The sequence below is a fragment of the Neofelis nebulosa genome, chromosome 5, assembly GCF_028018385.1.
Source record: "Neofelis nebulosa isolate mNeoNeb1 chromosome 5, mNeoNeb1.pri, whole genome shotgun sequence".
Lineage (NCBI taxonomy): Eukaryota > Metazoa > Chordata > Mammalia > Carnivora > Felidae > Neofelis > Neofelis nebulosa.
In genome coordinates, this window is record NC_080786.1 from 104,142,961 (window position 1) to 104,158,818 (window position 15,858).

General features: G+C 43.0%; 1 protein-coding gene across 1 annotated transcript in view; it reads left to right on the plus strand.

The window, feature by feature from the left end:
- The window catches only part of MYH15 (myosin heavy chain 15), a 146,815-nt gene that overhangs the window by 96,217 nt on the left and 34,740 nt on the right, over positions 1-15,858 (plus strand). The window contains exons 30-33 of the mRNA XM_058731500.1: positions 1,809-2,005; positions 5,428-5,777; positions 8,714-8,838; positions 11,961-12,076. Of these exons, the coding sequence (XP_058587483.1) occupies positions 1,809-2,005; positions 5,428-5,777; positions 8,714-8,838; positions 11,961-12,076 (788 nt within the window). The remainder of the gene's footprint in view (positions 1-1,808; positions 2,006-5,427; positions 5,778-8,713; positions 8,839-11,960; positions 12,077-15,858) is intronic.

The window sequence follows — 15,858 nt, forward strand, 5'->3', positions numbered from 1 at the left end:
CTATGAAACCGGTAGACTTATATCTTTTTATATGAAAAAACCAAGGTTCTGAGAAGAAAAATAACATGCCCAAGGTCATACAGCTAGTAGTAGACAGTAAAGGAATTGACGCAGGTAGTGAGATGATTTAATTTATACTTTGGAAGATCTCTGGCTGACTTCCCAGTGGCTTCCAGCTGGCCTATGAGGCCCCTTTGCATTGGTTCCAGCTTCCTCCTGTGACCTCGCGTCATACATCTGCTTCTCTCATTTCCTCCCCTCCAGCCGCCCAGGCTGCCTCTCTGCCTCTTAAACAAACCACCATTATTCCTGCCGTAGGACTTTCTTAGCTGCTGTTTCCACTGCGTACAGGTCCATCCTCAAGGGCTTTGGGCAATGATGAGAATAAGCCAAACATTCTACATTGTGTCACTCTGTTTTAGTTTCTTTCTGCTGTCAGCATTTTTTTAAAAAATTAACTTGTTTATATGTTTGTTTTGTGTACCCACTCACTCCTTTATGGTTCCATAGGGGAAAGACTTTGTCTGCATCTCACTCACTTCTGTAAACACTAATATCTTGAACAGGTGCTCAATAAATATATAAGAGGTAGGCAATTTAAAGCCAATTTTATTGGATTTCAAAACCTCTGTCCTTCTCAGGGTCGATGTGTATTGTTGCTCCTCCTTCCCTTCCCTCTGGCTGAGGCTGCCTTTAACTAAGCCTTTGCTCTCAGAGCTGCTTCCACCTGAGAAGATGCTTTCTTTCTAATGTGCAGAGGACCCATGAGGACTGGCAGGGACTCCATTAGACTAGGTTCTTTCCACTCGACTAGATTATCTCTTGGGAATGAGGCCTCTAGGTTAACTAGACCACTATATAAATGGCAGAAATTTTCACTAAACTGAGTTCTGCTGTCCAAAAAGTATGGTAGCCACTACGGCACTACTGGTGGCTATCTAAATTAAAATTTACATTAATTAAAATTAAAATTCAGTTTTGACCACACATTGTACTAAGCTCATTTTGAGTGCTTAATAGCCACATGTGGCTATGGTTACCATATTGGATGGTACACATGTAAAGTGTTTTCATCACTACAGAAAGTTCTATTGGAGGGGCACCTGGGTGACTCCGTCAGTTGAATGTCTGACCCTTGATGTTGGCTCAGGTCATGATCCCAGGGTTGTGGGATTGAGCCCCACGTGGAGCTCCATGGAGCCTGCATGAGATTCTCTCCCTCTCTCCGTCTTCCCCTCTCCTCCACTCACTCTCTCTCTTCCTATTTAAGATTTTTTTTAAAAAGTTCCATTGGATAGTGCTGGTTTAAAACGATGAGATAGTATTCAGAGATTTACATGTGAAATAAAAGATTTTGTTTTTTCATTAGTGAACATAAAGCTGGACCAAATCTCAGTGATCCTTTTTAGTCCAAATAACATCTGAACCTTATATAGGGCTAAATATAAATCTTATTGCCTAGATGGTAGGGAATATTCTTACTACCTTTGCCTCCCCCACTATTTCCTGAACTCCAGGGCTGCCTATTGCTGCAGCCCACATAGTCAGGCAGGCATTTCCCTAAATAGAACTCTCTTCCCTGTTATACCGGCAGCAATTAGATACTCTATCCTTTCTTGTCCCCAATTCTTTCCCTGGTATTATCTTACTAGGTTCAGGTTCAGCTTGCATTTGTGACAGGTTGTTATTAACCTTATCTAAAAAAAAAAAAAAATGATGTCACCTCCAAGCGTTTCGTTGTTAATGGTAGTGATGCCTTTTCTTTTCTTTCTTTCTTTTTTTTTTTAACGTGTGTTGTGTCCTTTAAGTCACAGAGTGCCCTGGCCCAGGCCCTGCAGTCAGCCAAGCATGACCGTGACCTTCTCCAAGAGCAATACGAGGAAGAACAAGAGGCCAAGGCTGAGCTGCTCCGGGCTCTATCCAAAGGCAATGCCGAAATGGTGCAGTGGAGGATGAAGTATGCAGATGACACCACTCAGAGAACTGAAGACTTGGAGGAAGCCAAGTGAGTAGAGCCAGGTGCACCTGAACCTGGAGGCAGTTACACAGCGGGGGATGGGGGTAGTGACTGTGTCTTAAAGACCTCATGTATGCACTTAACAACTCCTTACCAAGTGTGTGAATAAGCCCGAGACCGGAGCTGAAAGAGCCACTGCTGGCAAGGAACACGTGCTCCAGTGAGGCTACAAACTAAAAATTATAATACAAAGTAGGAAAGACTATAAAGAGATCCTGGTGAAAGAAAGGAGGCCCTTTCTAGGGCCCAAGGCAAGTCTTCATAGAAGATGTGACTTTGAGCTATGGTTTGAAAATGGGCTAGCACTTGAAATCCTAGACTTCATTTGGAACATCAAAATAATCGAGTCCGTGTGTATACACGTCTCCATACATTCAAGTCATTATGTCTCTGGTCTACAACCTGTAGACTACAAAGTGGTCTGTGAAGATGGACAGGGATGGCTGGAAACATATCAGGATCTGTCGTCATGCCTTAAGGGACAAACGTTTCTTTGAAGAGAAATCACCCTCAGACCACCTCTAAGGTTAGAATGTCGGTTTTATAGCCAACACTACATAAAGGTGTTAGAAGTCCTTCTCAGAAACTACGGGAGCTTGGGGCCTAGATGAATCAAGACTTGGTACCGGGGTGTAGAACTGAAACATTTTGCTCAGAGGTCAAAGGACCGTGTAAATTTGAGAGAAAGTGTCAAACCAACCCCAGCTTTATAGTCATTAAAGGTTTACTCAAAAGAATGTGTCTCTGGCTTGGTAGCTTAGCAAAAATTCAGAGCAGATCATTACAGTTCTCTTTAGTTTCAACCAAAAATATTGTTTTTCAGTTCTTTACCTAAATATTTGAGAGACGTGGCTGGGCACTTGCTTAACAGTCGCCGTGTCCTGTCCCTAAAGGGGTATCAAGTAATCTGTCTCTGAAGCCACAGTAACTTAAAAAGGGCTTTGGGATGACAGGTACTAAAAATATCTGCCATACATGTTTGAAAAACTCTGGACCACAGAAAAGTGGGGCTTTGAACTGAAATGGCTCCTAATACCTGAAATATGGCATTTGCTTCTAAAGTAAGATTTTTTTTTCTTCGGTGCAAGTGCCTAGCAGTCACAGTGTTTGAAGGTTTTCTTGGGAGGGGCAGAAAAGAGGGAAAGTATATAGACCACATATAACCGTGTGATTTTGTTGAGCTAACAAATTGTTGTCCTGCAGCACATGACAACTAAAGAGAAATAATGGACAATGTGGTAATATCCGAATCCCTCTTCTGCTTTAAACTTAGTTGAATATCAAATAAATAAAACGTTGTCTATATTATGTTTTCTAAATCACCCCAAGGAGGCAGAGGTACAAAAAAACCCTCTGGGATCCCCCCCCCCTTTTTTTAATTGGCAAGTTCAGGGTCCACCTGCTTTGATTTCCAGTCTTGTCTTCACAGCATGACTGTGTCTAGCTGAATCAAGCTCATCTGAGACCCAGTTGACTACTTCCAAATCCCACATTCCCTAAGGACAGGGATTTGGTTTCTTAATCTTCTACCTCTGCTTGCAGATTCTAGCGCTAAGTACTAAGTAAGAACTTATGGTTGCAAGTTGAAGAACAAAGGGTAGTTGGTATGAAATGTGGACAATGTTATCAGTGAAATGAGGGTGACCAACTTGTCTATTTTGCCCCATGGGCTTGTGGGCTTGCCTGATTTTAGCACTGATAGCCCCACATCGCGGTGAAACCCCTTAGTATAGTTGGCCACCCAAAGTAAAATCCCTATTTTCTGGTACCAGTTGGGTATTTCTAAAGTAGTTATTATAAGATCCTTGTTTTAGATGGGTTAAAGCATCAGAATCTCCTTTTTTCTCCAGCTTTATTGAGATGTAATTGACATTCACGTATCTATATTGATATTGACATGCTGGTACGAACTCTAGTTTCATCTGGGCCCTAAACTCTTGTATACTATTGAATATGTTTAAGGAATACAATGTGATGATTTCATATATGTACATATTGCAAAGTCTTTATCACAATGTGGTTAGTTAACACATCCCCTGCCGTATGTAATTACCATTCGTTGTCGTTATGGTGAGACCATTAAAGCTCTACTCTCACAGCAACGTTCAAGTATATAAGACAGAATTGTTAACTATGGTCACCATGCGATCCATCAGAATCTCCTCTTAATATTTAGGAAAAATGAAGCAAGGATGCTGAACACAGATTGGTTTTTGAAGGCTTCCACCCAAAAGGGACTGTATGATCACATTGCTCTGATGGGCTAGTTGTGTGGCACATGTTCATTCCGGAGGGTCTTTTTCTGTTTAATAATAGTAGATCAGAAAGAGCTTTGGTATGCACAGTACCTTTCATCTAAGAAGTGTAATGAATGGGTAAGAATGGGGCTGCCAGTGTCCCTGTGGGAGATGTGAGCAAGAAAACACATTTCATCCATTAGAAAGTCTCAGAGCACTGCATTGTGGGGGTGGTGGAGGAAGCACTTTAATAAGCCACTCCGTCTCAGGGGATGCTGGAGGGACAACAGTGGGGGCTAGAGTCCCTCCTGAGAGCAGTGGGACCTGTTAAGTGAGCATAACAATGGCATGGATTTGAGTATATAAATTTGAGCAGATAATCTGGGGTGGAGAAGAAATTCAGAGAAAAGACAGAACTTTGGCCTGTTTAGGAGCCATGTGATAAGAGGGAGAGAGAATGAGCAGGAGAGAACCAAAGAATGTTCCTTGGGAGCAATGTAGCAAGGAGATCTTTAAAGATTAGATGCACCTAAGAACTTTTTTTTTTAATGTTTATTTATTTATTTGAAAAAGAGAGAGAGAGAGCAGGGGAGGGGCAGAGAGAGAGAGAGAGAGAGAGAGAAAAAAATCCCAAGCAAACTCCGTATCAGTAGTGCAGAGCCCGACTCCGGGCTCGAACTCACAAACTGTGAGCTCATGACCTGAGCTGAAGTCAAGAGTCGGATGCTTAACCGACTGAGTCACCCAGGTGTCCCAATGTGCCTACAAACTTTCAACAACTGCTTACTGTTCGTGGGGTGTTCAGTACGATCTTCTTCTTTCTCCCATTTCTTAAGTCATCAGTAAAGTCTGTATTGCTTATAGGAGGTTTAGGGTAAGCAAATACTTCCAGGATTCAGAGATCCTGAGTTCCAAGACCAGGGTGACAAAGGGTAGGGGAAAATAAAGCACACATGTACACAGGAGCCAGAGGATCGTGGCCAGCCAACATCTGGGCTCTATAGGCACAAGGAAGTCATTTTCCGGCATGAGCTGCTTTTGCTTGGTACCATTAAGCCAACCTCAAGGGCCACCCTATTTTGTACTGAAGCACTGTTTTAATCCAGGACAAACCGGGTGAGCTCTCTGAGGGCTGAAGCTCACCTGCCATTTGTTTGGGTCTCCCCTTTGCAGGAAGAAGCTGGCAATTAGATTGCAGGAGGCGGCTGAAGCCGTGGGGGTAGCAAATGCCAGAAATGCCTCCCTGGAGAGGGCCAGGCACAGACTGCAGCTCGAGCTCGGGGACACCCTGTGGGACCTTGGGAAGGCCCGTTCCTCAGCAGCGGTACTGGACCGGAAGCAGCAGCACTTTGACAAGTGCTTTGATGACTGGAGGCAGAAGCAGGAGGAGTCACAGGCCGTGCTGGAGGCCTCTCAGGAGGAGGCCCGTGCCCTTAGCATGGAGCTCCTTAAGCTCAGGCACACCTGCGAGGAGAGCACTGTGAGCCAGGAGACGCTTCAGAGGGTGAACAAGAATCTCCAAGGTACTCTGAGCTGGGCTTGGAGCCAGAGCAGGACAACATCGTGTGGGGGTGCCCTGGCTTCCAGGGCAGGGCTGTCCTTCATGGTCAGAAGCCTCGGCATTGTCGTGGTCCTGCTCAGGTTTTCACTTTTCTATTTTTTTTTTTAATTTTTTAATGTTTATTTATTTCTGAGACAGAGAGAGACACAGCATGAGTGGGAGAGAGGCAGAGAGAGAGGGGGACACAGAATCCGAAGCAGGCTCCAGGATTCTGAGCTGTCAGCACAGAGCCCGAAGCGGGGCTCGAACTCACAAACTGTAAGATCATGACCTGAGCCAAAGTCGGTTGCTCAACCAACTGAGCTACCCAGGCACCCCTTCACTTTTCTACTTTTAATACTCTTTTTGGAAACCTTTTTAAAATTACAGTTGTTAGTTTTATTAAATTCTAAAAATAAGACCACTTTCTTTTATTTTTTAAAAATGTTTATTTGTTTTTGGGAGACAGGGACAGAGTGTGAGTGGGGGAGGGGCAGAGAGTGAGGAAGACACAGAATCCAAAGCAGGCTCCAGGCTCTGAGCTGTCACCACAGGGCCCGATGTGGGGCTCGAACCCACAAACTGCGGGATCATGACCTGAGCCTAAGTCAGAGTCTTAACTGACTGAGCCACTCAGGTGCCCTGAAAAAGGACTACTTTCTGACCTTAGCCCTAGGTTCCCTCTGTCAAGAAAGCCACCTTTAAGAATTTCTTTATCACCCATAGTCTTACCAAGATTTTCCATGCATATATTCATGTGCGTATTATTCAAATTATACAGTATTTGACACTGTTTCTTTTTTTTTTTTTTTTTACATTTGTCAGTATATTTTCTAATTTAACAAATATTTCCATAGGCTACGCTATGTGCGGGGCTCTGTGGTGTATGTAACCATTCGTTATTTAATTCTCAAAACAGTCCTGTGTGTTAGTTTCTTTGTCTGTAAAATGCAGATTATGTTAAATCGTGTAAGATTAAAAAATTGTCCAAATTCACAGTTGATCAAAAGCAGATCTGAGATTGGAGCCCAGCCAGCTTGACTGCAGCATATACACACTTAACGACCAGCTGTGCCATCTTCCACATGCCTTGTTATTCTCTTTGCATGTCTGTACAAGGAGACCTGCCACGTGATTGTTGATAGCTAGGTAGTGTTTTATAAGAAGGATGGTTAACGTTTTTTTAACGAGACCTTATTCAGCTTAGATATGATGTTTCACAATTATAAGTAATACTATACTGTACATGCTGCACATATATTTGTGGACATGTAATAATAATTCAGTAGGGGTGGATTCCTAGAAACAAAACTGCTGGGTTAAAGGAATGAACTTCTCAATTTTGAGATACTGCCAAGCAGCCCTTCAAAGAGGCGGCCAACTTACACCAGCACCATCAGTGATGTGCATTAAAACCCTGAGATGCCCTGGGAGCAAGTTCATTACTATTGGAGACATAAATGAATCCTGCCTCCCTGTTGGCCCACATAGTCCATGATGAGGTCACTGACTGGACATGTGGGAGGTGCTGGAACAGTGGTTAGGAATCTTTAGCAGCATCCAAACCACCTGGAGGGCTTGTTAGAATGGTTGGCTGGGCCCTCCCCACAGAGTTTCTGATTCACTGGGTCTAGGGTGGGGTCTGAGAATTTGCATTTCTAACAAATTGCCAGTGAGGCAAGTGCTGCTGGTCTGGGGACCACACTTGGTCTGGGGTGGGGCTTGAGCAGAAGTCTTTTGCAAAAGCTCTCCAAGTGATTCTGAGGTATGATCAGAGTGGAGAGTCACTGCCCTTGAGTTTTCTTTTGGGAACCTCTCTTCTGGAGAGGGCTTATAAGAGAAGGATTTATTATGTAAGAATTGCCATCTAAAGGGTTTGGTTTTGTAACTTTAAAAAATTTTTTTGCGATGTTTATTTATTTTTTGAGAGAGAGAGAGAGAGAGCAAGAGCAGGGAAGGGGCAGAGAGAGAGAGGGAGACACAGAATCTGAAGCAGGCTCCAGGCTCTGAGCTGTCAGCACAAGCCTGAAATGGGGCTCAAACCCACGAACTGTGAGATCATGACCTAAGCTGAGGTCCAGGTGCCCCTTGGTTTTGTGGCTTTTCAAAACTCTTGTCACATCACATCACATCACATCACATCACATCACATCACATCACATCACAGCCAGGGATCTCAAAACCAGAGCAGCAGGCATGCTCTTGAGCTCCTCTTACCATCTCTGGACTGTGGGTCATTCCCAGAGCTACTTGGCCCTACTCCACACCTCTTAGTTACTAAAGGCTTCCTTTATGAAGATGCAGAAATGACAATAACAATATTGAGTGGGAGAGGTTTTGTCACTCCTGGATGCCTCCTTATTCTGTCAAAAGACTTGTGTTCACGAGAGACTAGACACAAACCTTCAAGTGCTTGACCTCCTTTGGATTCTTGTGTCTATCCGGGCTCCTATGTTGGCTTCTGGCAGGCAATGACCCAACTTATGCTTCAAGTTCCCATCCTGGTATTGAGTGGCAGCGGACAAAATGGCAGCCACTGGTGTCTAGCGCTGAGCACTTACACTGGGTGTGTAAAGATTCAGGTCTGTGTCTTAGAGTACCACCAGGCAGAATCTGACATGGCTTTGACAAAAGGACCACCATGTGAAGTTACACAGGTTGTTCATGGTGCAATACTCTGAGAAGCACCATCGTCTCTAGTTGTAGTGGGCAACTTTCTGGCAGGTGGCAAAAGAATGTACTGAATAAAGAGTGACTTTTTTTGATTCAGACAAGGGTCCCATCTATGCCAGTAGTGGCCTTGCCATCAAGCTTCCAAGGATGGCATGACTACGGTCCCAGGGAAACGGTCTGCTGTACCTGATATTATGGGTCTGAGACAGGTTCCATTCACTAACTTTGCCTTTCTTTCCTCTCCAGAAGAGATTTCTAACCTGACAAATCAGGTGAGGGAAGGAAAGAAAAACTTAAGTGAAATGGAGAAGGTCAAGAAACGGATTGAACAAGAGAAGACTGAAGTCCAGGTGGCACTGGAAGAAGCAGAGGTATTACCTCCAGGGAGCAAAGGCGGTTTGTGTCAATGTGACAAAACAGGAGACCTGCTTTCTAGTAATAATAGCAGCATCAACAACAAAATGACACTTCTTCTTCGAGTGTTAACTACTACCTGCTAGGGACTATGCCCAGTGCTAGATAGGCCTTATTTTATGCAATCACCCTAGCAAACTAGTGTCTGCATTTCACAAATGAAGGCATAGAGGCTCAGAGGGCAGGATAAGCAGCAGTGGATGCAAATCTACCAATTGCAACGAAAAGAGCAACCATGTCTCTCTCATTCATCAATGTATCCTCAGTGCCTAGACCTTTACTGTTCAAAATGTGGCCCAAGGATCAGCTGCTTGGAGCTGTATTGCCCTGGATCTTGTTAGAAATTCAGACTCCCAGCCTTCTCCCCAGATCTGTTGAATCAGAGTCTGCATTTTAACAAGATCCTGTAGTGTTCATATTTACACTAATATTTGAGAAGCACTGGCCTGGAACATTGGCTTGGTGTGTACTAGAGGTTCAACAAATATCTGTTGAATCTATTTATTCATTCAACAATGAATAAATATCCTCACACCTCCTCCTCTCTTTAAAAAGAGTCAGCTAGGGGCGCCTGGGTAGCTCAGTCGGTTAGACGTCTGACTTCAGCCCAGGTCACGATCTCGCGGTCCGTGGGTTCGAGCCCCGCATCGGGCTCTGGGCTGATGGCTCGGAGCCTGGAGCCTGCTTCTGATTCCGTGTCTCCCTCTCTCTCTGCCCCTCCCCCGTTCATGCTCTGTCTCTCTCTGTCTCAAAAATAAATAAACGTTAAAAAAAAAAATTAAAAAAAAAAAAGAGCTAAAATCCTTTTTTTCCCCCCTAAAAAACTTTAGTTTTAAAAATGGGATTCAAAGTAATGTTCTCAAACATTTGCCTGGAAAGCTCATCTTTGTACAGATTGTGTGACAGGAGTGTTTTGAGTGTTCTGGATTATAAGTTCAAGAGCAGCCTCTGCCTTTATCCCTCGGGGTGTGCCAGTGAGTGAAAGGACCACTGAGAAGACTTTATGCCAAAGAGAGTGACCTATAAAAAGAGTCATCTGTCGTGGTCACTAAACAGTTAACACACCCTGCAAAGCCTTTTTTCTCATAGCTGAATTTCATCTTCTTGACCCTCCTTTAGACTAAGCACCCAGTACTTAAAACACAGCCCCCACCACTCACCCTCCAACTGAGAAAATGATTTTAAAAGGCAAAGCAGTCAGTTTTAAACAGAGCCTTTTGGAAGGTATGATAATGGGAAATTAGACCCCAAAGGACTGCTCCCTGCCAAGAAATCTCTGTTAAATTTATCTTATCACTACATTTCTGTAAGAAACCAGGCAGACAGAAGACATGTCCATATATATACCCCACATACAGAGTTGTCAAGTGGATGGCTTTTGACGCAGCTGTTGCCATTTTGTGAATAACTGTTTCCCTCAGGTCTTCTCCATTTCATACAGAATCCTTTTATTTGCTACTGTGGTGTCATGTCACCTAACAAGGCTGGTTGGTGAAAAAGTTGGTGAAATGTTTCATTTACTTGCTCCCTTTGGTCTACTGGCCATCCTAGGCAGGGATTTCCTAAAGCCACCACTTTAACCTAAAGAAGTAATTTTTATAGCCAAACTTTCAAGCACTATGACAGGTCTGTGAGAGGTATGATTGGGCAGGGACAGTTTTAGTCTCGTATAACATACAGACTTTCCTGTGTATTGAATTGACTAGGGCGTCCTAGGTGAGAAGGCCGTGGCGCTCCTACCTCTTACTGCCACTAGATGGCATTATATTCTATTTGCATTTTCTCAAGTTTGCATCTTCGGCGGCACCCATAAATACTTCATCAACTTGGACGTGTATTTGTAAAATTGGGTTATTTGTTTTCCTGGGTGAGCCTTTATGAGAATCTTTATCAGATTATTTCTGAAGCCCACAAAACTCAAATTATCCCAGGTCACCTTCTCCAAAGATTCACTTTCTCTGTGGATTCTAGAGGTTGAGAGGTGACAGTTTCCCCTGAAGGAAGGGCAGCATTTCCTTGCAGGAAATTGCTATCCAAGCATTGGTTTTTGATTTATTGTCTCTGATATTGTAGGTAGTGTTGAGGGAACAGCAGCAAGGCCTTAAGGCATATTAAAATTCCTAACATCTTTCTTCTTTTTATCTTGAAATTGCTACTCAGTTTTATTTTCTCCTTTTGGTTGCATGTGGTAAGCATGCCTCGGAAGAGGCCATAAAAATTACTCTGGCCCTCAGGACTACCTGCCAATTGTTAACTGACCAATAGATTGTTGTCACACCTGTGTCCCTAATAAACATCTTTCTCAGTATCCTCCAAATATTTTGTTTGTTTCTACTGCAATGTAAATTGTATCTTTGGAATAGACTTTAACGATTTGATCAAAGCTCCACTTTTAAACTTGAATCACCTTTATAACATCCCTGGCGGTAATTGCCTTGCCTATATTTAAATACTCAAAGGGGCAGGAGATTTCCCCAGCTGTCAAAGCAATCCATTTGAAGTAGTATTAATAATCATGGTGGTGACGGCTCACACTGAGTGTTTTGTGTCAGGCACATCCTAAATTCCTTTATTGTTCTTCCTTTGACACTATTTGGACACTATCCTGTTTCCTGTTCTCTGGCTGCTTTCACCTTTTTCTCTGTTCCTCCGTGATGTCCAGAATTGAATAAAAGATTGCAGGTAGGAGTTATCACTTTCCTTGTTCTAGCTTTCATCCTTTTATTGATTCATCCTGAGGATCAACTATATTAAGAAAAGTCCAGAGTAATGAATTAAAAAGTTTAAATATAGTCACAGACAAGATTGAATCTTTCTATTTAAAAAAAAAAAATGCTTTAGAATTCTAGTTCTTGAACTACAGCCAAGAGCCCTAAGAATGTCAAAGCTGTAAGTGATGTGACAAACAAAAGCAGTCACTCGTCTCTCATCCTGTTCCAATCTTCAGGGAACTGATTTGAACTTAGAGGCCTCCCAGCAACTCCAAAGAGAGCTGCAATAGTGACACACATTTTGAGGAAAAAAAATTCTGTATCCATAAAGTAGACTTAACTTAGTACTTTTAATTTATGTGTTTCAGGGAGCTCTGGAACGTAACGAAAGCAAGATTCTTCACTTCCAGCTTGAACTCTTGGAAGCTAAAGCAGAACTTGAAAGAAAGCTTTCAGAGAAAGATGAAGAAATAGAAAATTTTAGGTATCTGAGATTATTTTGATGAGCCACATTTGCATATTCCAGAATTCTTGACTGAACAGAACGTGCTGTGTTTGGCTGCCTTTATGGCCTCTGCTGGAACATTACCAAAGAAACTTAGCCAGTCTTACCCTATGCCAGATCTTTCTAGTAAGCTCACCACTATTAATCTAAAGGAACACCTCTACGCAATTACTGTCTGTTTTTAGGATTTTCTTATGATTGAGCAGCTTCTGTTCTCATAGAGACTCAAGAGAACACACCAAAAAAGCATAATTATATGTACTAGGGCTGTGGGCACTACCCGGTCTCCCCATAACAAGTCTCTTGGGCATTCAAGAAGCTGACTGATAATGCTGAAGAGTGGAAGAAAGGAATTAAATGTGATGCCGTACATTGAAATTAATGCCAGATCAGAGTGAAATTTTCACACACACCCTGCCTGCACCTGTAGCCATTTGTTTGGAGAGGGGCGGGAGCCAGGAGCTAAGCTGCTTATTGAATCCCTGTTGAAGAGGCTGAGTCTTAATGGTCAGGAAACTGAATTAGACAGGACTCATGGGTTGCAGGATCTTTTCTTAGCCTCATCATAACAAGCTGATGACTTTAGACATTCCACTTCTTAGCGTCTCAGTGAAGTGAGGGGATAAAAGCAGCCCCCATACATGTCGCAGAAGGTGGTGAGGAGGATCAGTGAGCTGATGTTGGCAAAGCACTTCACACTGTATAGATCAAAGGCACAATTATAAACACATGGAATTCACTGTGATTATATCATTTATCTGATCTGTTCCATTAAGTCAGTGCCATATGTCAGCAAGGAAAATCACTGGAGTCTGAGTTTCCATGGGCAACTTGCTTTCAACATGTTTGTTAAAACAATTTTTAAAAAATGTTAATATAGTCAGTTGAACTGGCTTCTTTCCCATAGCCCCAATTCAGACAAAACTCCCATGGGGGTCATTTTTTTTTAATGAGGACATCAAGCCAAATTTGGCCCTCTGTGTGCTTTGAGTTATCCTTGCTCGCTCTCACTCATGGACACTTGCCTCTCTAGGACTGACTGTGAGGATGAATTTCGGTCTACTTAAGAGGCCCTGACTCAGTGTCTAAAAGAATTTTTTTTGATGAAGGGCAAAACATCAGGCCTTGATATTTGCCCTACTTCCTTCCATGAGGAACAAAAATGAACGTTTCTTTGTGCAGTTAAAAGAAAAAAGCTCATTTTAGGTAATGTCAACCCTGCATCTATTAATAGACCTGGCTTAGGGAAAAATGAATCCTCAGAGAGTCTGCCTCTCGTCAGGTACATCTGAATTCTTAGAGCAGTTCACCAATTATAATAATCTTAGTGCAAAGGAAGCTGGAGATCCAAACAGCCAGGGCTGGGAGAAGAAAGAGCTGAACTCTAGGCTGGGGCTGTGGAGGGGCTGAAAAAAGAAGAGGCGGGCTAGAGGGTGGGGCGAGCTAGTCAGGAGTTTTAGTTAATGATCCATAATAGCTATAATAGGTACATCCGGAAAGGAGAGATGAGCATATCTTACAAAATATCACAAGTACCTTGCAGAACGTTTCTGTGCCAGTGCAGAATGTATCAGAAGCCTCTGTTTAATCTGATTATTTGGTCTGGCCTCAGGGGCTGGGAGAGGAAGGGGCCCTGAGGAGTCTGCACAGAATGGCAGGGAGAAGCACTAGGAGAGCAGAGGATTCTGAGCAATCAAGATAAGCCAGGTAAATTCTAGAACTTGAGGAAAATATGGCCTGAAGGCAAGATGAGTTTCTAGGTCCTGCGTCCACATAAACCTTGGGAAAGGCCACAGAGACTGAAGGAAGCGTGCGAAGCCAAAGAGAAGAGAAGCCAGAGAAGCCAAAGAGACTCAGAGGCAAAGATAAGAGCCCTGAGGGTTCTGCAGAGGGGTGATTCATTCAACTCCTCCTCCCCTGAGCTCCAGCCATCATCCTGGGAGGACGTATGTATCCTCAGTGAGCCCCAGGCCTGTTGGTGGTGAAAGTATGAGCAGCTGGGATATGTGTCATATGTTTTGCTTGTTCAATACATATTTGAGCACTTCATGTTGGCCAGACACTGGGCCTGCTATTCTTGTCGGGGCTTCCTAAACTTTTATGGATTGATGGGGCTTTCTTTCTTTCAAAAACGTTTTTTTTTTTCCCTACAGTGTTCTAATTGACATAGGTAGAGGTAGGGAGGTGATAATGCAGTCACTAATGGAAGGAGAGGAGGAGGTGTGGTGGCTGGCTTTGGCCCTCTCCATCCTGGATACAGAAAAGGAGGCATAATGGCAGTTAGCATGAAGGCCAACTGGTGGCCCTACCTGTCACCTGTGTCCAGTTTGGCCACAAGACTCAGAACTGGGTTGAAAACAAGTCGGTCAGGTGGGTCCTGAATTTTCAGAGGCCACAGATGTCCACAGGTGTTCACAGAGGCCACCTCCTCCAACTCAGGGTGTTCAGGGAAATGCTGAAGTATGGGAGTGTCTTGTCACTGGCCGAGGGCCAGGATGGACCCAGCCTGTGTTCTCTCAGGCACAGCCAGAGAGGTGCTGCTGACGGTCTTGGGAAGGAGGGACTGAAAGTCCTGCAGTCCAAAGCTTGCTTTGGTTTGATCGCCTCTGGAAGGGTTAAACAAATTTTCTGTAGAGGATGAGATAGTGTAGGGAAGAAAAAAATTCTCCTTACCCTCTTTGGGTCTGTGACTGATCCTAAGAATTAAACTGACTTAAGACAGTTTAAAAGGAGAAAAGTCTACATGTTTTATTGAATTTTTAATCTCCATGGGAGCTTTCACAAAAGAATGAAGACTGGGGGGACACAACCAGAGCAGGAAGTTTTATACCTTTTAGACAAACAATAAACTTGTGAAGAATTGATAAGGCACAGGGATTTGGGCTTGTGGTAGCTTAAATGCTGAAGAATTAACAAGGTTTGTTTAGACAGCCTTCTTGGCCCTAAATTCACTCTTTGGTAACAAGGATGTCTCCCTTCCTTCTGTACAGGGGAGGGTATCTTTCACGAGGGAGGTTTATGTCCTGCATTCAGGGAAAAAGGGCAGAATTTAGATTGATCTTCCTGCTTCCATTGTTTTCTCAAATTCCTTGAGCTTAAGATATTTAATATGCCAAGGTGCCGTATTTTGGGGTAGCATTGGAGCAGCATCAATGGCAAATATTTTTGGCTTTGCAGGTAGGCCATAGGGTCTCTATCTCTACTCAACTTTGCAATGTAGCTTGAAAGCAGTTGTACACAATAGGAAATCAAGTGGTCATGGCTGGATTTGGCCTATAACTTCTAGTTTGCCCAACCCTGGCCTCTATAGCCTTAGGGGTCTACACATTATTTTTAATGTTCCATCATGTTTTCCTTCCATTTGGCCTGTTCCTCAAAACTCAGTGATGTCAAATTTCACACATGGTCTTAATTTATAAGCACCATCAAACTTAATTTCAGTTATTGTCTGAGTCTCTGCCAGAAGAATGTGTTTAAGTCTCTTCTCATTTCTAAGGAAAATATTTTAGCATGTCTTCAAGAAATAGGATTTCACACTCAGGCATGGTATTTGGTTAGGAAAATACCTTGCTAATCATTTTAAATCGAAATTATATGTATTAGAATTAAGGAAAATCTCACATTTCTCTGATACAGGTAAACAATATCGCAGGAGAAAAAAAGTGACCTAATGAATTGACTTTCCATTTAAAGTCATTATAACTTTTACAAGTTTTAATGTTTTTTTTTTAATTCTAAATTTGAAAAAAAGTGTAACATAC